General features: G+C 40.6%; 1 protein-coding gene and 1 pseudogene across 4 annotated transcripts in view; both read left to right on the top strand.

The window, feature by feature from the left end:
• The window catches only part of LOC147020412 (adhesion G protein-coupled receptor B3-like), a 713921-nt gene that overhangs the window by 577242 nt on the left and 111679 nt on the right, over nucleotides 1-25000 (top strand). For all 4 annotated transcript variants that reach the window (XM_085895732.1, XM_085895730.1, XM_085895731.1 and 1 more), the window contains one exon: nucleotides 23040-23106. In XM_085895732.1, the coding sequence (XP_085751858.1) occupies nucleotides 23040-23106 (67 nt within the window). The remainder of the gene's footprint in view (nucleotides 1-23039; nucleotides 23107-25000) is intronic.
• On the top strand, nucleotides 6954-7094 carry LOC147020413 (signal recognition particle RNA; annotated as a pseudogene).

Here is a 25000-nt window from a genome sequence, read left to right as displayed (position 1 = left end):
TGGCCAAAAATGGCCTTCTCCTGTGTTAAAGTTCCTTTTAAGGGTGCAGAGACAGTGTTATTAATAATGTGATTAACCATATACTCATACAGTCATACACCTTTGTGCAGGTAACACATCATTGAGAGAACCTCCATATTGTCTCATTCTATTTTGTACTAGCAGGAAGCCATGGTTAAAATCATAGAAATATAATTGGAGTAGAATAGACATGTCTGTATCCTCTTGCAACATGCGTCACTTGTGGCGGCCATCTTTGAATGTGTATTCGCTACTGTGATGTCATCAATTGAGTAAGTTTTGCGCTGAAGATCTGAGCTGTTTCCAATCCTAAAACATAAAATTTGAAGGATCATGGCATAAGTATAAACCCTACCTTGCATTTTGAATCACTATTTATATCAGAGGGGTAACTCGCGGAGTATTTGTGCCGCATTTTACTTGCTATCATTCGTGAAATACTTCCATGTGAATACTCTACTCGTGGCTCACCGGATGTCAACAGTGCTCCACAATGCTCGTTACATTCTCTACATATATTTTGATGGGAAAGCCATCAAACTGCTAATTAAATAATAGATCCAAGCGGCTCGAACAGTCAGTTTCAAAATAATCGGCCCAGTAATAAGGGAGGCGAGGTTAAAAAAAGAAATGCTGAAATGTTCATGGACTGACAAACATCACCACCTATTTTGTAATGGCTCTTTTAACCTTATAATATATTGTTGTGCATCCGGGGTCTGAGTTTATCATGAGGGAGCTCCTCGGACCTTTGCCCTACCTCTGGTCCTGAGACCATCGGCCACAGATAACTCTGCAGTCCAACCGGTTGCTCGGCAACCTTGGCCTCTGATTAGAACCATTTTTCTCTCTTTTGTAACTTTTTAAAATAACTTTCTTCAAAGAAGAGCCTAAATTAGAAGAGCAACAAGCTCAAACAATGCAAAATCACAGCAACAGCCTTTTTAGCTCACAGTATATGTCAAAAAGTAAATAAATATAGTGTTAACAATTCTAATATATAAGTTGAAGTTTGTGTCTGTCCGTGCGCCGGTGGCCACTTCTGGTGCTGCTTTTGCTTTTCTAGCCCGAGTTTGAATTGTGGCTCAACTATAAACTGTCAGCCCGGTGTTTTACAGACTGGGTGATTCATCAACGCATTTGCCGTCCCTCCAATGAACGTTAAACTGGGTGTCCCATCACTGCCATGAGTTGGTGGATGTTAAAGATCCCACAGTGTCCTTCGCGAAGAGTCAGCAAGCTATTGCCGGCACCCTGTGCAAATTACAAATTCCTAACCTGAGTCGAACTGACCAGCTGGTTCGTGAAAGACTTGAGACAAACTTCCCCTGGCAAACCGCGCAAGAACTGAGGACTTCAAGCAAAGCTTAATGTGATCTTTCACCAGCTATGACTATTCAATCATGTAACGATGAGGAAGTGAGGATGAGCTGACGAGGGATTTTGCTGTACTGTTTTTTTTTTTTTTTTTTAAACATGGGAGAAACTCAGGCCCTGAAACTGACCCCGTGCCCCAGGGCAGCGACCTCCCCTGACCCCCGTCTCATCGGCCCTGATACCACCCACCATCGGTCCCAATCAATCAAATGCAATCGCAGTCCTATTGGCTTCCATACAATCAGTAGTGTTGAGAACAGTAGCCGCTCGGCCTACCTAGTTGTAGGCCACCCGACACAGCAAGGCTGATTCACCTCACTAAATAAATCATGCAACTCAAGCTCATAATGGCTCAATATGGATCATCATATAAATTATAAATTATCATGACTCACTTGTGGAAGATTAGACCACGTTCTTTTGCTCCGATTTGGAAGTTTGTGCAGTTACTCGCAAAGCATTCTACCCCGCTAATGCTTTGCGACTTCCTTGCAGGCGCCACCATCATAATATTCCAAGATGGCCACCAGAAATTCTGCGCAAAACACTGGAATGTCCATTGTGTTGTACCTATATTTCTCTGGTAAAAATCTCCAAATGGAAGAAGGGGGAAAAAGAAGGAAGCCTTTTATTCTTGCTCTGGTTGAGAGAGGTCAAAAGTAAAAACAACTCGCATTTCTGAACAGCAAAGATATCACAGTACATTCTCGGTTCATATTGGTACCTTCGATCATGTTGTTGTGGATTTTCGCCCGTTCGACGTGCGGTCGACCGCCTTTAGCTAAATTGCGGCCACGCGCGCCCACTAAACGAGCAATCTAGTTGCAGCTTTTCGGATCAACGCCGAAACCCAGCTACGGGTGTTGTTAACCACACCATAAATCAGCCAACTCTTCTGTCCGCGCTGCAGGGTCGATCGCCGAATTGTCGATGTACCTAATTATTCGCGCAGACATAAATGCCGGTGATTTACACCTCAATGGAGCCTGCACGAAAACGAGCCGCTTTAAGCAGCTCGTTCCGATTGCGATTGCCGAGCAGTTTTATATCGCCAAGCCCCGTCGGACCAGATAGACGTTTTATCGGCTATTAATCAGCCAGATATTTTAGCCTGGTGTTGGCTTTGTGGTTAGGGTGGCGGCTTGGGATCCCAGGGTCCTGAGTTCAAGTCCCGTTGGCTGCTGAATTAACACCAGGGGGTTGACTCAGCCTGTCATCCATCTGAGGTCGGCGAAGTGAGTACCAGTGTACTGGTCCCGGTGTATGCCCCGGTTAGAATAGGTATACCATATCCCTGTGTGTCGTAAGAGGCGACCAGGGTTGGCGTCAGGAAGGGCATCCGGCCATAAAACATTGCCTCAAGAAAAAGCCTAACCCCTGCACAGCAGGGAAAAATGGCTGTAAAAACGGTCAATCAGCCAGCTATTTTATTCCGAATGCAATTATGGCAGGATAAGACGCAACGAGCAGGTGACATTTCTACAAAGGGGACATTTATTTTCACCACATATGCAATGCAATGGATGGAGATAGGGGACAAGACACGAGCAAAAACCTACAGCTGATATCTATTTATTACGTACATGCACTTACAACAATTCTACTTGGTAGACAAGGCGCCACAGACTTCCATGCAAAAACCCCAGAAAAGAAAGAAGAGAACTTACCTCGTAAGCCTTTAATGTTCCTCGGAGCTGGGATGACCGAAGGAGCTCCGCGAGGCCGTGCAGGTTACCTTTGTCACCCTTGAGGCGACTCGATGGTCGTTTTGTCAGCCACCCTCCGTATGTCTCGGTTGTCAAAGCGGCAGCTGTTGTAACCGCAGCTTGGTTGGTCCAGGGCCTAGCAGCGCGCCAGACTTTCCATGACCGTCTCCCGACTCTGACTCTCGTCTCCCGACTCTGGTCTCCAGAGCCGAACTCCACTTGACTCCACCAACTCTCCACTCGACTGGACTCACCAACTCGACTCCACTCACCCACTCGACTCTCTCACCAACTCGACTCTCTCACCAACTCGACTCTCTCACCAACTCGACTCTCTCATAAACTTGACTCTCGCTTCAGCCAGCAAACGCGTCTTTTTATCGCCCCGGGGCGTTCGCCCCTCCCTTCTCGGCGCACGGGGGAAAAATCCTAGGAGTGATCGGGTTCTTTTTCTTCGGAGCATACTTTTTGTAACCGTCACTTTTGTTTACCCGTTCTGAGCGACCCGCCCCAACCGTCACTTTTGATTACCCGTTCCAGAATATCGGGGCGGGAGTTGTTGAGTTGTTCTTTTTGTTTGTAGAGATGCCGTGGTTGTAAACTTGTGGAGTTGTGGTGGAGTTTGGTGGAGGTGACGTGGTTGTGAAGATGTTGTTGTTTGTGATGATGTTGTTTGTGGAGATGATGGTCAGGAGAAGTTCGTTTGGTTGTGGAGATTGGTGTTGAGGAAATGTTGGCGGTTGTGGCGAAGGTGGTGAGGAGATGTTGTTTAAAATAAAGATAGGAAAGAATAACACTAGCTCAAAGGTTCACAGCCCGGCACACGAATAAATCCCGTTATACATCGGTGGGGAAATCTAACCTGGACACACACTTATCAACATAACTGATCTTCGGGGAACCTGAATGGTGTTCTGTGACTTTCCACAACCGTAGCAATATGAAGTACTGATCATGGGTTCAAATTGGTACTTGAATCATTTTACACAATGAAAATACCGATCCTCAATTCATATTGGTACCTTGGTTCACTTAACACCATGAAAGTAAAGACCCTCAGTTCAAATTGGATTCGAAAATTTCCCGATTTGGGGATGGGGAACACACCCTCTCACAGACCCTCACCTCCCTCACAGACAATCACCCTGGTCCGAGATCCCACCCTCTTGGTTGATTCGCTCCATCGCACTGCAGATCTTTTCCATCCACCGCATTTTCTTCTATCAATGTTGGCAAATATGTAAATGGCTTAGTCTGCATGGATTGAGTTCAGGAGAGTTAGTGTCCACACGGATAGCACCCCACGTCCGGTGCAGTGATTCCTCGGCCTTGAACGACCATCTGTGTGTCAGGTGTGAGGGAGTACCAGCACGTCATGAAGCCGGCTCAGAAGTTCCACCAAAGCCTGGTGGCACCTGCCTCAGTGACTTGCTTTATACACTTCATTAAAAATAAATAATGATGGAGGTTGTGTTTCGCAATGTCATGAGATTCCTGGAATTGCTTGCATCAAGACCCTTCTAATCAATAATGACATGGGTTTTCCAGTGGAGTTCCATGGTGGGGTTTTTAAAGAGGAGAAGGAGATTGGGACCATACTCAGTGCAGAGCGTTGGTGCTGCAAAAGCAGTCTCCAAGGCTATTGGGCACAATCCTCGATGGGTCGCCACTCCGACACAGGATACCAGCAAGCTGGTATTCTTTTAAAGAGGAAATAGCAAGAAACAGATGGCTGCCTCTGTCACTCCAAAAATAGAAAAATAACCCGTGTTTTAAGCAAAAACATGCCCACTCCCTATGTGCATATAGAATACATCATGGTTTTAAAGCTCAGATATATTCTATTGCCACTTACCAGAGACATGAAGCATCATGCCCACACCATTACAAAGACCTGTGATGCAGATGAGCTCAAACTTTCAATATTTGATCATTTCAACAGTCTCATTGGTTGTTTTACACTGAAGGGAAAGCCGACAGGGATGGCATGGCAATTGTGAATGTGGCCACTCCAAAGAAGTCTCTGGTTTTGCATAAGGCCAACATGGAAGCCGACTTATGCCTTTAATAGGCAGAATAAATGTTCACACAAACAGATGGATGAACCAGCATATTATTATTTAGAAATCAGGGGTCTCCAACCTTTTTGGGCGGAGGGCCACAAAACCAAAGTAGTGAGGGGTGGAGGGCCACACCCAAAAAAAGGATGCTAAATTCCGAAAAATATAGATATATATAATTTATATGCAGAAATTTAAACAAAAATTAGTGCTGAATATATTTTTCTTGCCAACAAATATGATAAATGAATAATCGTTTTAAAAACACATGTTTCTAATATGAATCAAAATCATAATAAAAATTACAGAACGCTTTGATCATTGACCCTGACAAATTGGCAGTATCACGGGCCGCATTACAATGTAAACTTAATATGGAACTGCGGGCCGCATAAATCCGTCTAAGGGGCCTCATGTGGCCCGCGGGCCGCAGGTTGGAGACCCCTGATTTAGATAGATGCATAGAGAAGTGTCAAATTCCAAAATTATCATATTTGTTAACAGTCAAGATATCGCGACATATTTATGAACAGAAAAATATATTTCGGGAGTGATTTAAGCAGTGGTCAGACTTGTACACCACCCAGGTTCAAGTTTTTGTCCGATTCAAAATATTGTAATTTTCCTGGAGGTTTGCATTTGCTTTTGCTTAATAATGTTTCTCTTTGAGGACCGTTTTCCGTGTTTCAGGGTGGGACAGACAGACAGACAGACAGACAGACGGCATTAGCCTATTATATGTATGTGTGTGTATGTATATGTATATGTATATATATATATATATATATATATATATATATATATATATATATATATATATATATATATATATATATATATATATATATATATATATGTATGTTATTTTTTTCAATAATCTATTGAAATATTTCCTTCCTCCTCTCTTAAACAAACAAACATAAAATATAGATGAAGGAAGAAAAATAGCGAATAAAGCAGTAAAGATTGTTTTTCAAAGGCAAAATTTTATTTCCATGAAGAAGCCATAACATATATATATATATATATATATATATATATATATATATATATATATATATATATATATATATATATATATATATATATATATATATATATATATATATATATATATATATATATATATATATATATATATATATATATATATATATATATATATATATATATATATATATATATATATATATATATATATATATATATATATATATATATATATATATATATATATATATATATATATATATATATTACAAATAATTTAAACTGCAGTCTTTGAACATTGTAATTATATGCATTACAAAGGCGCAACATAAATGCCCCTTGGCTGAAGTTTGTTATAAATAGTGTGCCATATTAATGTCTCTCCATGGTGAATTGAGAAATAGCCTGCCAAGTACATATTTGAGTACGATCAGAACTCACAGCGTGGGTGCAACCTTCCTGACAGTTTGGCATTGAGTATTGAACCATATTTATGAACTAGCTTTGCTAAGGCTACTTCAGAAGACATAATCTACTCCCACTAGGACTGCATATCAACCTTGCTTTCCTCATGTCTCCGTTTTCCTTCACAACGATTAATTAACGAGCTTGAAAAGCTGGGGAGTATCACACATATGCAGACGCGATTACAGATCAAAGCTAAACCATCGAAAATTTGCTTAAATAATGTACGAAATTGGTTTATAATATTCGGATGAGTATAAACTTTGTTTTGCAAAGTCATTAGTACCTTTTAAAAAATATTATTTATTTAAGACTCATAGTTGAGCTTCGACATACCGGGCGTAGTGGCGTGCGCCTGTAATCCGGCTACTCGGAGGCTTGGGTTGGAGGATCGCTTGAGGACGGGAGTTCTGCACTGAGCCACGCTATGAGAGGGTGTAGGGCAGCCTGGAATCAAGGCGAAACCCAATCCTTATCCCTGTGTCATAAGAGGCGACCAGGGTTGCATCAAGAAGGGCATCCTGCGTAAAACCTATGCCAAATCAGTATGCGGATCATTACGGATGATCCGCTGTGGTGAACCCAACGGGAGCAGCCGAAAGATGAACAACAACAACAACAAGTTGAGCTTCGACGTAAACCGCATGCAGGTTAAAGGCATTAATAGACAAAGCGTACTTTGAGTGAATAAAAAAAAAAGACATCATCATAGACAATTGGCTCGCATGATGGCCTCGAGTTATGCACATTCGGCTCTGAACTGTCTGGCCTGGTTTTAAATATTGGACCAGCTGTAAACTGTCATCCTGGTGTTTCACAAACAGGGTGTGTGTGCCGTCACTCGGAGGGACATTAAACTGGGTGTCCTGTCCGCCAGCATTAGTTGTTGGTCCTTAAAGATCCCATGGTGTCCTTCGTGATGGTAGGCGAGCTATTGCTGGCATTCTGGCTAAGTTCCAAATTTCTGACTACCACTGGAGGAAAAAGGCAACCACTCGGTATCGTCATTGTTTTGGACGGTTATGCACCACTGAACTTGCATTCAGAAAAAAAAAACAACAGGAAGAAGTAAAGATTGTTGATATTAATCAAATTCACATGATGTGATTTAGATCTGGGTTCACCCACCAAATGAGTGTTGGGGTCAGATGGGAATGCTAAACAAGCCAGCCAGCAATCATATATTTTTATTTGCTTTCAACAATCATACCAATGAATGATTTGCTGGACGATCTCACCAAACAGTGCTTTTGACAGTTGCCTTTCCTTTATACTACTCTCAGCATGTATTTGACAGATTTCATTGGGATCCCACTTTTACTTATTATTGAAGTTTGAAATGATGATAGTTTGAAGTTCTAAACATAAATATTATGTGTTTGCCTGTGAGTAATATCTCTACCTTGGATCATATGAAGTACTGATCCTGGATTCAAATTGTTACCTGAATTATTTTGCACAACAAAAGTACCAATTCTCCGTTCGTATCCGTGCCGTGATTGATTTTACACAATGAAAGTACCGATCATCGATTCATATTGGTACCTTAGTTCATTTAACACCATGAAAGTAACGATCCTCAGTTCAAATTGGATTACAAAATTTCCTTACCTGGGGAGGAGGAACACACCCCTTCACGGACCCTCACCTCCCTCACAGACAGTCACCCTGCTCCGAGATCCCCCCCCCCCACTCCCCCCAACCTCCTTGGTTGATTTTATCCGTTGCACCGCAGATCTTTTCCATCCACCTCATTTTATTCTCTCAATGTCTGAGTGACCATTATTCAGTTCTGTGGCAACTTCTGCAACCCGGCAAGAATGTGTAACACTCTCTGCACACGTTTAGTCCAACCTATTACAGACTCAGATCAACGAGTCTTCGGTCAGGGCATAACTAATCACAAATGGAGTGAGGTTGAAGCTGTTAAAATTGCAACAAAAATAACTTCCATATTCTATGAGGTATGGCACAAGGCCGTTGATAGAATTTTCCCAACTGAAGTCATATCTATCCACATAGAAGGTAAACCATTGTTTAAACCAGAATTGAAATCACTCATTTCAAAAAGGCAGAAAGCTTTTTCCAGCGGTAAATTATTTTTACAGCAGTTGTTATGCAGCAAAGTAGCGAAACCAGTAAAGCATGCTAAGCAACTTTTCTATGACTCCAGTGTTGGGAAATTAAAAAACAGTCAACCCTCATCAGTGACATCATCAAATATGAAAAAAATACTTACCAGGCATAACAACCAAAAAAGTTGCACTTTGCTAGGCTTGGCACTGAAGGATGCGGTCACCTCTGTGGCCAAGGACATTCCGCAACTCAATCTCGGTCACCTCCCTACCTCCCTACCAACTTTCTTAACTTCTACTGCTCCACTTTCTTCATCGTCTCCACAGGATGTTTTCAAGAGACTCGAGAAACTGAATGTTAATAAGAGGTTCAGACCAGACTGTATTTCACCTCATATTATTAACTAATTTGCATATGAATTGTGTTTCCCTATCAATGAAATATTTGGTGTATTACAAGACATTTAGAAATCTGATTATGTTATTCCGGTTCTTAAGTATCAACAAACTAATTTTGATGATTTGCGTCCAATTTCACTCACATGCTTATTTTCCAAAGTTTTTGAGGATTTTGATGCACATTTAGTAACCCTGAAGTTTCACACGATATAAGTGCATTGACGACATGACTTTATGTCAAACTTATAGCGACACTGAACAAACGAGTTATATGCATCAGCCATTTGACTGCTTTCAAGAATGGTCATCCAAAAACATCTTGAAGCTTATTCCAAGAAAATAGCATCATGATTTCATATTTTTGAAGACTCCTGGAAGATGTGCTTAGTATTCAAATTGGAGACTCGGTTTTGAACCAAACAGATTGTGTGAAACTGTTCGGCATCCATGTGCAAGAAGACTTAAAATGGGGGCACTCAAGTCAAAGCCATGTGTAAAGCATTTAACAGAAAACTCTACTTTTTTGTGGCAACTGAAACGTTGTAGTATCCTTGTGTCTGATTTAATTGCAGTGAATATGCAGTTTATTCGACTCACTTTGGAATATGCTTCACCCGCATGGTTTTGTTACTTAGCGAAAGTCCAGAGGGATTGCTTGGAGAAATTGCAATGGAAAGTGTTTCGTACAATTACCTCCGCCACCGAAGGTGAAGGAGATTATGTTTTCACCCCTTTCTGTCTGTTTGTTTGTTACTTGCAAAACCAAAGATTTTTCAAGTACTGTACATTGGTTCGTCGATTTTGTTATTCTTTCTGTCTGTCTGTCTGTCTGTCTGTCTGTCTGTCTGTCTGTTTGTCGCCTACAGGTCACAATTTTAAGCCAATCTTCACGAAGCTTCAGCAAATGGTAGAGTTTGTCAAAACGAAGAAGTCTGTTGTTTTTGAGGTCAAAAGGTCAAAAGATCAACATAGGCCAAAGGTCAACAACTAAGGTGTTATTTCTAAAATCCTCAATTTTCAACTGATTGACTTGAAATTTGAAGAGAATTTGCATATCAGGTCACTGGATTCAAAGAGGGAATTATTTTTGAGGTTAACATCAATCAAAAGGTCAACCTAGGCCCAAGATCAACAACTAAGGTGTTCTTTCTTAAATCCTCAATTTTCAACCTATTGACTTGAAATTTGAAGAGGATTTGCATATCAGGTCACTGAATTCAAAGAGCCAATTATTTTTGAGATCAACTTGGAGAAAAAGGTCAACATAGGCCAAAGGTCAACAATTAAGGTGTTATTTCTAAAATCCTCAATTTTCAACTGATTGACTTGAAATTTGATGAGAATTTGCATATCAGGTCACTGAATTCAATGAGTGGATTATTTTTGAGGTCAACATCAATCAAAAGGTCAACCTAGGCCCAAGATCAACAACTAAGGTGTTATTTCTTAAATCCTCAATTTTTAACCTATTGACTTGAAATTTGAACATAATTTGCATATCAGGTCACTGAATTCAATGAGTGGATTATTTTTGAGGTCAACATCAATCAAAAGGTCAACCTAGGCCCACGATCAACAACTAAGGTGTTCTTTCTTAAATCCTCAATTTTTAACCGATTGACTTGAAATTTGAAGAGGATTTGCATATCATGGTTACTGAATTCAAATAGCCAATTCTTTTTGAGATCAACATGGAGCGAAAGGTCAACATAGCCCCTAAGGGCAACAACGAAGGTGGTTTTTCTACAACCCACAATTTTCATCCGATTGACTTGAAATTTGAAGACGATATATATTTCAGGTCACTTAATTCAACCACCTATGACTTTGGAGGTCAACATCGACCAAAAGGTCAGCATAGGCCAAATTTTTAAAATTGTCAGTTTTCATCCGATTCACTTGAAATTTGAAGAAGAGTTGCATGTTTGGTCATTCAATTCAACCACCAATTATTTTGAGGTCAAATTTGTTTTTATGGATTTTGCAAGTATTGTGCTCTGCATAGCGTCATCTTCTTGTTTGTTTGTGTCTGTTTGTTTGTTTGTCTGTTTGCAGTATATCTCAAAAAGTTGTGGATGGATCCTAATGAAATTTGGTGGGAATGTTGGGTGCCTTACAAGGAAGAACTGATTAGATTTAGGTGAATATCCAGATCCGGATCCGACTACTATAATTTTTTAAGTGATTCTTCACCATTGAGTGATCGGGCCAAGAATGACATATAGCACAATGTCTCAAAAAGTGGTGGACGGATTTGGATGAAACTTGGTGGACAGCTTGGGTATGTGACAAGGAAGAATTGATTCAATTTTTGTGGAGATACAAATCCGGATCTGGATCCAATAATTTATTTAGTCATTCTTCACCATTGAGAGATAGGGTTAAACAAATATATGGTACGATATCTCTAAAAGTGTTCGATGGATTTGGATGAAATTTGGTGGACAGTTTGGGTGTGTGACACAGAAGAAATGTTTCGATTTTGGTGATGATCCGAATCTGGAACTGGATCTGAGAATTATATAAGTTTTTTAAGTGATTCTTCACCATTGAGAGGGAGGGCCAATAACAACATATAGCATGATATTTCAAAAATGTATTTGGCCCGATATGTTCTCATGGATCAGGCATTGCGTGGCGGAGGTATGCGCTCTACCGAGTGACCTTCTAGTTTGTCATTTGCGTATCATTTGTTTATTTTCCATTATTTATATTTTCATTTACGGATGCTTTCTGATGGTTCTGTGATTGTCTTTTTTTTCTCCTGGTGAATTGGCTTCAATGTCAATTGGTACACAAAATGAATGTGCTTCCCAGTTGTCTTGGGTCATTCACCTGCATTTTTTTTTTTGCATTTGTTTTTTATTTATTTGTTTATTTTTATTTATTTATATTTTCATTTATGGATGCTTTCTGATGGTTCTGTGATTTTTCTCGGTGTTTTGGCTTTAATATCCATTGGCACGCAAAATTTCAGTGTTCTTTTTCACCCAGGAGGTACCAAAATTTAATATCAGCCAGTCAGTGAGTCAGTATATATTAAAAAGCTTTATCACATCTCCCACCAGCTGCATAAAATGTAAAATGGTAGCACCTACCAACATCCCCATAAACAATGGGCAGACTACTCACTCCCCCCCCCTCCGCTAGCCACAATTCGCACATGACTACTTATGTGCAGCGTGTCCTGGGTCTAAATCACACTTCTTATCCTGCTGCCTTGACAAATGTTTTGCCTATCGCTCCGCTCATTCTGCTGATTTATCAAATATGGCTCCCATGCACAAGAACAGTGCTGGAGAAGCGTCGGCTAGAATAATATGATGAGCCTGTGTCACAAAGTGGAGCTGCTGGACTGGCTGTCGAGAGGAGAGAGTATATATGGAGGAATAAAGGAATCCACCATTCTCGACCTCTGTAAGAATGAGAAGTTAATCTGAGAAAGTGATGTGGCTAGCACTGTACCGAGCACCAAAATGATCAAACACGTCCGGGATGTCCACACAGAAAGAATGGAGAATGCTCTCAATGTATGGATTGAGGACAACACGCAGAAGAACATGCTTTTAAGTGGACCTCTTAGTCGCACAAATGCGATGCGTATCTAAATCAATCTCGCTGGTGTTGATGGCGTTAGCACGAGTGACACAGATATGAGTGACCGCAATCCATTCCAAGTGAGCAGGGCATGGTTTGACTGCTTCAGGAAGCATTCCGATCTCCACAACATCGAATTGGCAGTCGAGTGTGCCTCCACGGTTCATGAGGCGGCCGAGACTTTTCCTGCTCAACTTATGTGGCTCATCAAGGATAAAATATACCTCCAAGAGACAGTTTTCAATGCTGAAACGACTGGGCTGTTTTGGAAAAAGATACCAACATGAACTTTTATCTCGAAGCACGAGGGGACAGCATCGTGATTCAAGGCCACAAAGGACCAGGTATCTCCTCTCCTCTGCACAAATGCAAAAGGCAACTGTATGACAAAGCACATGATGCTGTGCTGTTCCCTGAGCTCACATGCTCTCAAGGACAAGAAAAGCACATGCTTTTTTTTGCTGCCTGTGTTTTGGAGGGCCAACATGAAGGCGTGGGTGACGGCAGCAATTTTCATGGACTGGTTCCATAACTGTTTCATCCCTCAAGTGGAGAATTACCTGTTGGAAAAAGAAAACCTTGCATTCAAGGTTCTCCTGCTTGTCGACAATGCTCCTGACCACACTGGAGAGGTGAAGGTGGCTCACCCTAACATTGAAGTGATCTTCCTGCCACCCAACACCACCTCCTGGATCCAGCCGCTTGAACAATGGGTTAATCTCGACATTCAAAACCTATTATACCCGCCCAAATCTTTCACCATATTTTGGATGCAATTGACCAGTATAGTGCACTAACCACAACTTAGTCCACAAACATAGCCTACTTCATCGGCCAATCAGTCACTGGACGAGGTCAGAGGCTCCACCATCAATGCCTGCTGGCACAATCTGTGCCCACAGGCAGTGAAGGACTTCAGAGGCTCTCCCGACAACACAGAGGAGAGGCAGGAAATTGTTGGGTTGGCAAGGCAGGTGGAGGGGAAGGCTTTGACAATGTGGAGCTTGAGGAGATGGATGATCTTATTGCCTCACATGCCAAAGAGCTCACCGAGGAAGAGTTCATGTCACCAATCCTCACCAATCCAGTCATGGTGCATTACCTCAAGTTCAAGAGGTGGTTTGATGATGTGATGCTCCCAAACAAGGAGCTACAACGAAACCTGCAGCAATCTGCCAGGCAGCTCACGATCACCCATTTTTTTCTTCCCTGGTCCCTCCACCTCAGGAGCATCAGCACCCTATCCTGCCTCTCCTGCCTTTCCTGCCTCTGCTACATCCCCTTCAGTAAGCAACTCATCAGGACCCTCACCTGCTTCAGCACCCTCACCTACATTCCTTTCATTGCTCGACTCATCAGCACCCTCACCTGGGCCATCTTCAGAGGACTCCGCTGAGTTTAGTGGATTTTAATTCATCATCATCATCATCATCATCATCATCATCATCTGAAAAGTTGGGTGTGTGCAAATAGAAGTTTGAAATGGTACCTGCTGTTGTTTTTTTAGTTTTTTTTACTTTTATGGGATGGTTGAAAAATCACTTTGAATAAACTGTCATTGCATTCCTTCAATGAACATTGGAAATGGTTCCTGGTGTTCTCTTCTTTTTTTTTCATTTGTAAGCATTTTTTATGAAACTGTCATAATGTGCATCTGGTTATGAACAGCTGGGAACCTACCCACCCTTTTCCCATTGAAACAATGCCCCGACATTCGCAAATTTGACTTTCGCGGCATTTTCCAGGAACCTATCCCCCGTGAACAGCAGGGTCTGATGGTGTGTGTGTGTGTGTATGTGTGTGTGTGTGTGTGTGTGTGTGTGTGTGTGTGTGTGTGTGTGTGTGTGTGTGTGTGTGTGTGTGTGTGTGTGTGTGTGTGTGTGTGTGTGTGTGGAGTGTGTGTGTATATGTGTATATATTGTGATTGTTTGCTAGTTCTGTGGAGATTGGGTGGAGTAAGTTGGTTTTTTGGATGTGCTGGAGTTCTTTACCTGGTTTGGTTTGAGCATTATTTCATTTCCATAACATAGTTTTACTTCAAAGAAAACAAATGTGCAAAGAAAGTGACTGGATATGAATCCGTTGGTTTTCCTACTGTCTGCTGGAGTACCTGTTGCCAAATCTAAATAAACTGTTGTTTCAGAGGAATATAACACCATCTTCAAGTTTATTTTTTGAAAAATTGCTTGAATTGATTTTCCTCTCTCGACCAGTTTGTTCTTTTTTAAAATATAATTCAATGTATACTTTATTATTACCTCCTGCAAATGCTTTATCTACTGCTCTATTTAATGTGGTTATGAGCTTGTCATCTGGAATGTTTGTGTACAATGTGGAAAAATCACGAGTTGTTAGATTTTTGGTTGATAGTTGATTGCTGATAGAAAAATCATGGATTATTGATTCAACTTTTATTTTCAAATCAACAATTCTGCTTTCAACATGTTTCGCTACCTCCTCTTACCATAAAGCCATTTGTGTGTTTGGTACTTTGTGTTTTTCAATTTATTCTCTCATCCATTCCATCAGTCCTATCATTTTTACGTTCCATTGCCTTATTCCAGTTAATGCTTTTGTTTTTTTCAATAATTCAGTCCTTTTTTAAGTAATGCTCATAATTTTCAAACTTTCACTATTTTGACATAAACTGTAATAATGTGTTTATGATGTGGATCTTTCAATATGGAATCTTCACAATTGCAATATTTGTTACTCAACCATTCATCTCCATCTATACATTTGACTGCTTCCATATAGTTGAAGATCCTTCCCCTTATTGCATTTTGCAAAGTCATTCACAAAGTGTACACAACATACACCTTGAGAATTTTCCTTCGCCAAAATTCTCTTCTTCACCCCCAGACCTCAGATTTCATGGAAATGCTTGGTTGAAGAATTGACCTGCACATTATTGTATTTGTATGTCAACATTTTATTTTATTTGAGTTACATTTTAATCAACAAGCTATCTTGATAGCATTCTGTGGGAAAACAATGCTTGAAACTTATCATGGATCGAGAGGCTTGTGTTAGAATTGTGAAGTTTGCCCGTTTCACACACAAACGGCACCCACTGGCTTTTCACATTTTGTCCCTTCAGAACAAATAAATGGGATTCCCCTATTCAGTATTTCTTTTGTCAGAATTAAACAACCCAACATTTCAGAATTATTTTTTTTTACAAATCAAAATGAGAATCATAATGATAAATCACAAAGTGTAAAAGAGCAGTAATAAACATATCAAGCAACATTGCTGAGAGGGGTGTTCAAATATCAATACGAGTACACAAGCAGCGAATTGTAATTTAACAGTGGAACAACTTCCTTAGTCCTCATTCTGATCACACTCTTATTCATTTTGTTATGCCCGTATGGCAATTTGTAATGGGCACTTTCATGCTATCAATATAAAGGCAGCACTGCTTAACCCCCCCCTCCCCTCCTCCCTTACACATGCTGAAATAAAATGGCAAAGGAAAGTAAACAGTATGTTGAAGAGATTGTTTAGCAAAGGTGTGTTACAATCTGACAAACATTAAAACAGTAAGTGTATATGTCTTAATTTTGTTTCACACAATTGTGTTGCGACTCAGACAAGAGATCTCCGAACTCACATTTATACTTAAAACCAAATCTCCGACTGAGCTTCCCAAAACAACTGCATGATGATAAAATGTTATACAGCTTGTTCTTTGTCTATTTTTCTCATCCTCCTTGCTTATAACAAAAATCTCCCGTAATGTATCATCCTATCTGATAGAAAATCTGATGATATTTCCATCAGATCTCATGAGAAATCTGTTTAAATGGAAATTTCAGAGATAATTGATAAACTTAAAAGATGTTTATGAAGAAAAGGTTTTTCATGATTTTTATGTTCTTCTGAGGTCACGTTCCAAACGAGTCTTAGCTCAGATTCTCCGGAATTTAGCAGGTCCAGGTGATGTTTCGTAGTTTTTGATCAAAGCTTTTTGTGGCAGGGTTCTGATAAAGAAGTCTACTCTCAAAGTGATAGGATCCACGAGTTCTTAGTTTGTGATTTTTCCAGCAGGCAGGTAGATAGGCTTTGCTTTCACTCTATTTTAGGGATACTGGTGTAGAGAGTTCATTACCAGATAAAGTTAGGGAATAAACCCCATTGAAGGTTTATTTCACATTCACTAAGACCATAGGACAATCTTTATTCAATTATGGTGAATTTCTTAAAACTTAGAATAGTTATAGTAAAGGACATTTTTGAAACGGTGCATATTCTTCTTCCCCTTTTTTATTTGGTCCGTGTGGACACATAGTTTCTGGGGATTTGAATATAATTAGTAACAGTGAAATTAGGGATCTGATGAAAATGGGAGTGAAATATAGGGAACCAGTAACTCAACCCTGGAGCTGCATTCGGTCTTCAATTGTGGATTCTGTCTTTAATTATGTTAACAAAATGTGCACAATGTTCGAGTTATCTGTAAACAGTTTTAATGCATGGTTTAACAGAGTTGTGGAAGTCCTGGATAATAGGATTAATTTTTTAGTCATTTAGGCTTGCTTTCACTGGGTGGTCTACACCAGGGTTGAACAAGCAGAGTGTTCGTTAAGACATTCGGGATCTCTATAATAGCTAAATAACAGCTCCAGCAGATAAGGCTGCCAATAATTTTGTTGTGGTTTGTAAAAAGTTTTATGTGGAGGTTTTATTAAGAGAGTTAGGTATTGATATGGTTACTTTCACTAGTATAGGAAATAGCACAGGATCCATGAGTTTGTTCCTTGTCACAAGTCGCTCCAAGCTATTATCTCTGAGCATCAGGAAGTTTTAGTTAATAATTTCAGTATTAAATGTAAAGAGGTAAATCTTTGTATTCCTCAGCTTTTCTGGATCCCCAATCTTCATAAGAACCCATTCAAGTATAGGTTTATAGCAGGTGCCAGGCAATGTTCCACCAAACAGTTATCAGTTATAGTTAACTCGGGCTTACAAGTTGTTAGGGAACAGTTCAGTAAATATTGTTCAGCTATTGAGAAGAATTCTGGTATTAACACTTTCTGAAGCATTAATTCTACTTTTGAGCTCTTAGATAGGATTTGATGCCTCAATATCGTCAATTGAAGTTTTTGATTTTTCAACTTTCCTGTATATACAAACTTCGATGTAGTACTCGTGAGGGAGTCACTCTTCAAAGTGATTGACAAGGTTTTTAACTATTTTAATAAGTTTTTATCTGTCAGATTTCATAGAGCATTATTTTCTATAAAGAAATACTCAAGTTTTCATTGTTTTCATAAGCAGAAGTTTAAGGATGCTGTTGATTTAATTTTCTACTTTTGTATCTTTTTGTGGGATCATGTTTCAACAGGTTAAGGGTATTCCCATGGGTGGGAATTGCAGCCCCCTACTAGCAGATATTTTTCTTATTTTCTGTGAATTTTCATTGATGCAGAAACTGATGAAGGAGAAAAAATTAAGAGTGGCAAAATATTATCTCATACATGTCGTTATATAGACGATATTTGTGTGGTTAACTATAATGTTTTTGATAGAAAGCTTCACAAGATTTATCCAAATCGCCTGTTTGCAAACAGGAGTGGTAATGATTGTACAATCGCTACATATCTGGATGTGTTGGTTAGAGTTGGACAGAATGGCTTTAGTACAAGTGTATTTCATAAAGTTGATAATTTCAGTTTCCCTCTGGTCGAGTACGCCTTTCCAGGTCACAGTGTACTAATTAAAATGGGTTGCAATGTATTTTCATCTCAGCTACTTAGATTTGCAAGAATTTGTTCAGTAAAGGATGATTTTGTGGAATATGCTGTGAAGGTTTTATTCCCATCATGTGAAAGAGGGGATATTTAGCTGATTGTTTAATCAGGTCTTGTGAGAATGTCTTCAGACTCCATCATCACCTTTTATTTAAGTTTAGTTGGTTTTCATGTAAACAAGTTCCTATTGCATTGCATTTGATGTAATAATATTGAATTAATTATTTTGGTGAGGTAATTTCTTTAATTATATTATTAATTAAATGTACATATCTAGTATTAAATAACGGAGGGATTTAGATAAAAATAAAATAAATATTATTTATAAAATACATTATAAATAGGCATTAAAATAATTTGTTGGTGGTTGCTAAATACGCAGTGCACCATGTTAAAATAGGTTATGAATGCAGTTTGAATGTTTGGATAACAGTTTGAGTCTATGGTTGGATGGACGTGCTGTGTAATGGACATGTCTACAAGGTAAAGTTTTTGTCGCTTAATATATTGTTGCGGCCACGGGGACCAAGACACCAGCTTGTCACTCAGGGGATTAATCCCCGGGTGTCTTCGTTAGAGCCGGACCTGGGGCCACCGCTCACAATTAACGTTGTGATATGGTGGGTTGTTTTGGAACCATGAACGCCACCCAGTCAACCACGAGTTCTTTTGTCCACCGTCTAATTATGTCATTTAACTAGAGGTCACGTGGTTACCTGAGCGGGGAGCGTGTCCTCGGCAAAGCACCAATGTTATCTCGATTAGATTTTAATGAGGGCGGCCGAGCGTTTTAACCGCTGGTGCGTGCCGACGATTTTTTGGTCAAATCTGTGGTAATTACCTTCCAGTCGATGTCGGTTCGGACAATGCTAGACAAATGGAAGGAAAGGGCGAACACAGACAGGTTGGAAATCGACAAATAATTTCTTAATAATAAAATAAAGAAATAAAAAGAACTTTTTATTTGCTGAGGTATATAAAGAATGAATTTCAATGCAAAATCAAACAAAATGCCAGGAAAGAGACAAAGAGCTGATGCTTATCGGGGGTTGACTTCGGCCTAAGTCACATTTGCCACGGCGGCCGTGGGGTCTCCAAAATCTACGGCCACTAGCAATTATACGGTGGCCGCAGTATTTCCACGGTCACACAATGTAGCAGTCACATATGTTTTTATTTTCGGGGAGCCGCATGGCGTATTTAGAAATCGTGGAGACAGAAAACGTGGGGTTGCTGTACGGTCTTTGATTTGATGTCTCACGGTGACCTTAAGGGGGCCCTGCGGCAGCCATAGAATTTTCAAGGCAGATGCAAGGTAGCCTCAAGGTGCCCGCAAGGCGACCGCAGGGGTGCCCGAAGGCGAACGTGCGGCCAGACGGACAGTAACGAATGGGTGAATTTTTTTTTTACCAGTTTTTTTTTTTTTTCGGCTTCTCGAATTGCTACAGTGAACATAGAAATGAAAAAAGTTATAACTCCGTGTTATAATTCCACGGCGACCCCTACGGCCTGTAAAAGATAGCCAAACGGCGTAGGGCCACTCTGAGGTCACCGCAGAAACTCTGCGGCCGCCGCATGTTTCTGTCAATTCAGAGGGCGTACGGCCACTGTATCCTCACTGTAGAGCAAATGTGACTTAGGCCTTACTTACAGCTAAACACAAACATGGGTACCCAATGGATCATTCAGGGGGAGGGGGAAAGAATGGTCTCACTCACCAGAGAGTCGTCCGTGAAGTGAAAATGTCCTGAAATGCTTGCGTGTGTGTCACGTCCGTCGCCAGCACCCAGCTTTGCTGTGCACCCTCTCGCGGGGCAGCCTTGAACACCAGTTGAATTCTGGACGGCACCGAGATCGTCTGTCATGGGTTTAGACCCTGGTGTTGTTGGTGACCGACCGGTGCCACACTTGTTGGCGGCGTTGCTCACACCCACACGCGCACCACACGCTCGCTTGCCGAAGCACTGGGAAGGACGAATTGTCTCATTGGCGCTGGTCAGACACCCATACGCGCACCACATGCTCGCTTGCCCAAACACAGGGAAGGACGAATTGTCTCGTTGGCGCTGGTCAGACACCCATACGCGCACCACATGCTCGCTTGCCCAAACACTGGGAAGGACGAATTGTCTCGTTGGCGCTGGTCAGACACCCACACGCGCACCACATGCTCGCTTGCCCAAACACTGGGAAGGACGAATTGTCTCGTTGGCGTTGGTCAGACACCCACACGCGCACCACATGCTCGCTTGCCCAAACACTGGGAAGGACGAATTGTCTCGTCGGCGCTGGTCAGACACCCGCTTCTTGCTCGCTTCTCTCGCCCCTTTGCTTTTTCCTCTCTCCTTTCGCTTTTTCTTTTTCCTCTTTCGTTTTCTCTCCTCACGCTTTTCTCTCCTCACGCTTTTCTCTCCTCACGCTTTTCTCCCCACAATGTACCTCTCGCTCGTTTTTTATATCTACGGGCCATCTCCGCCGGTCAGTCCGCCCCAAGCTCACCCCGCCCCACTGGCGTACGGTTACCATTACAACCCGTGCGCTCTCAAAAAAGGCGGGCGTCTGAGCTCGCGAAAGATTGTTGCTGAGGAAGAACGGGGGCAGGCTTCAGAGCTCGTGAAAGAAATGTGTGTAAACATGTCTGAAGTAAAGAAAAAGGTTTCCCATAAGAGAGGGGATCTATCCTTTACCCTTCTCAACACATCACATTTAAGATCCCATTAGACATGGGGATGGGGCTAATCTGAACATGCATTTAAGGAAATAACTGTCTGAGGACCTGGATGTGTGGATGCATTCTTCAGACCAGATTCTAAAATCCGTAACAATATTATCATATAAAGTGGTGTATGATTAAAGTTAGTCATATGTCGTCATACTTTAAATAAAAGTAACAAGAAAAAGAGCAATCAGAAATTGCAGACCCTTGCCAGGACTTCTTTTGATTGGAGTATTTTTTATAGGTTTTAGGGTAAATCGAATATTGCTGCCAAACCATGTGACCTATGACATTACATGTGTGAACCTCTTGTTCTTCATGGGCAGGTGGTCATACATGGAAAGTTTCATCTGGATCTGTTCAGCTATTTCAGAGAAGAAGATGGTTTAAAAAAAAAAAAAACAATATGGCTGCCAAATCTCATGACAGATGATATGATAAAAAAAATTTGTGTGGGCCATTTTATCCCTAGATGACCCTCAAAAATTTTCACATTGATCAGATGTGACTTTCTCCATATGCAATTATGACATCACGAAGGCACCTATGACGTCATTAAAAAAATCGCACTCATTCCCCATGAGGAGTACTTGCTGTGTGCAAAGTTTCAATTTTTTCCTTTTTGCAGTTTCAGAGATACAGAGGTCCAATTTTTTTTCCCATTTTTCCAATATGGCTGCCACACCACGTTGCCTATGACATCATAATTATCATTAAAACATTCCACATGAGTCGTCGTACTAATGGTTAAAATTTTGTCTAAATCTGACAAGTTAGGAAATCAGTTATTTGCTTATAAGTTAAGGCATTGGTCCCCAACCTGCGGCCCGCAGAGCCCTATACTGCGGCCCGCGAGGACTTTCCAATCAAAACACATTTCCATGTTGCAATTTTAAAGGGGTTTACACAATGCCGCTGCCGGCCACTGCCGCTTACCGCCGGGAGGAATCAAATCAATTTACATCAATAAAACTCAATAAAATGCATCAATTTTTTTCTGGCTCCCAACATCCTTGGGAGTAGTGAATGCGGCCTGTGGGATCAAAAGGTTGGGGCCCACTGAGTTAAGGTTATAATCTCAAATAAAATAGCTTTTGTATGTACTTAACTTACCAGTACTGTGTGTGTGTGTGTGTGTGTGTGTGTGTGTGTGTGTGTGTGTGTGTGTGTGTGTGTGTGTGTGTGTGTGTGTGTGTGTGTGTGTGTGTGTGTGTGTGTGTGCGCGCGCACACGTGCGCACATGCATTGTTATGCCTGGCTTCCTTCTTGGGACTATGGTGCAGTAATTGGTCTTTATTTTGATTATACCACAGTTAACCACTTTTTCATCTCTTCTGTGGTACCTTGTGCTTTCGAGAAAGACAAAACTTACTGCTCTCCCAGCATTGAACAAACTATCGTTATCCCCTCTCTTCCCATGTAATATTTCATTAAATTTGTCAATCATGAATTGTTTTCATTAAGTTATGTGCAGATAATTCCTGATAAAATAATACTATTCCAAATGCTACCCAATTTAATTACTAATTATGATCTTGGGTGCTTTTCTCAAAATGAAAGTCCAGTTATCTGATTAATAATTGATTGCTCCTTCCATTTATACTTTGTGAAATATTGGTTATTTTGCTACCTTTATAGTGGAACTTCAATGATAAATAAATTATTGCATAAATGATAAATTAGATCACACCCACTATATATTTGTAGTATTTAAAAAACAAACAGAAAAACAAACAAACATTCCAGATGTCTTGCACAGGCATCATATTGTCAGTATTAAGAGTATCCTTAAATTGTCTGAAGTAAGGAACATGCTTGAAATGATTTTCTCAGTCTTGCTGATACAACGACAACCTTTTATTTTATTTCTTCCATAGTTGCTGGCTTTCTTTAGAAGGCGGACTGCTTTATGCCTTTGTAGGACCTGCTGCTGGTGTTGTGCTGGTACGTGTTATTTTTTTTAAAATACCTTTAACTTGTGATGTAAAAAGTAAGCAAACTCTTTTTTGGTATTTATTTGTTTGTTTGTTTTCATCACATACATTTATACCAGTCATCATGAATTCTCGTTTGACTGTGTTGATGCCACTTATTGTATGCAAGTGCAGTCAATGATATTCGGAGCAATAATTTGTGCTGTGACTATTCATTCCACAGGAGTAACTGGTGAAGGTTCAGTTATGGCAATTCATGCAGTTATAATATGTGCTCCTAACAAATGAATATATTAGGCAACAAAAGTTTTGGGCTTGTTTTTTGTTGGTTTTTTTCTATTACATTTAAACATGTTCATGTTCTGGTTGATGATGACTAGCGCATGGATATATACACTCCATAAATAAACATGACATCAATGGAACCCAAAGTTTAATTGTTTTGTGAAAACAACATGGCTGTCTGAAATTAGTGTGCATATTGCATATGAAGCCAGGCTACAGATTATTACAGACAACCTTACACAGGCAGAAATTGCTTTCATTATGTATGTGACCACAATTGACTCCAATATAATATTGCACACATTTTTTATTTGATTAACTCAGAAAATGTCGATCTTGCGGATTTTGTGCTATGCTTCGACCATGGCCACGTCTGATTGATCGGGAGACTGATTGGTAGGCTTCGCGACCACAAATGCGACTTTCTAGGATGTCCCAAGAATTATCAATCTGATTACAGTCTGCAGATAATACAGGTTCAGTTTTTGCAATGAGATCAAGGTATGGATGGGAATTGCCATCCAAATGGATGAGTTTGGACATCACTATTGGTCCAGTTAGATGAATACCGGCACAATGATCTCATATCTACATCTGACACCAGTTATAAACCCCTCCCACTCCCAAATATTTTGGAAACAGTGTCAAGACTCGTGGGGGAGGTGGAACAAAGAATAGATCGGGATGTAACAAAACAAAAGGAATAGGAATCTGACACCAGTTATAAACCCCTCCCACTCCCAAATATTTTGGAAACAGTGTCAAGACTCGTGGGGGAGGTGGAACAAAGAATAGATCGGGATGTAACAAAACAAAAGGAATAGGAGAGGGGGAGAGAGAGAGAGAGAGAGAGAGAGAGAGAGAGAGAGAGAGAGAGAGAGAGAGAGAGAGAGAGAGAGAGAGAGAGAGAGAGAGAGAGAGAGAGAGAGAGAGAGAGAGAGAGAGAGAGAGAGAGAGAGAGAGAGAGAGAGAGAGACACAGACACAGACACAGACACAGACACAGACACAGACACAGACACAGACACAGACACAGACACAGACACAGACACAGCAGTGTTGAAGGATAAAATAGAGGGAGTACAATGCACATGGGGTGGACTTGGAAAGAGGTGGGCTTGGGAAGGATTCATGGGAGAAAATATCATGGTTATGGATGGGAGATGGTGGTGAACAGCTGCCTTGAAGCTTTGAAGGGAAGAATGAGATTGAAGAGAATATGGAAGTTTATTCCACAGGTGTGAAAAACGAGGAATGAATGAAGGGAAGTGAGCAGTGGTTCTGCAGATCAAATGATAGCAAGATCAGTTCTTTGACTGACATGAACATCACAAAATACTGTCATGCTGCCCCCACAAAACCAGTCATTCTTCCTAATGGTACAATTAGCAAGTCATGCTCCAAATTTCTTCACACTCGAGCATTTACAATCTTAAAGTCTCTGCAGAATCTAGATCCGTGGATGAAAATGGAAACAATTAACCATTTGCTTTCCAGGTGCGTTGTATCGACCATCACATGTGCTGCTGTTTGGTGCTGTTAGCCATTAACCACAAGCATGAAGCCTGTTCTGAAGAGTTTGTGCTGAATTTTGATGGGCTTTTGCTCATTGAAGAATAT

This window comes from Eptatretus burgeri, chromosome 9, assembly GCF_056783735.1.
Source record: "Eptatretus burgeri isolate ZD-2024b chromosome 9, Ebu_testis_v1, whole genome shotgun sequence".
NCBI classification, from domain to species: Eukaryota; Metazoa; Chordata; class Myxini; order Myxiniformes; family Myxinidae; genus Eptatretus; species Eptatretus burgeri.
The sequence above is the reverse complement of the archived record's forward strand: the minus strand, read 5'-3'. Positions and strand labels throughout refer to the sequence as shown.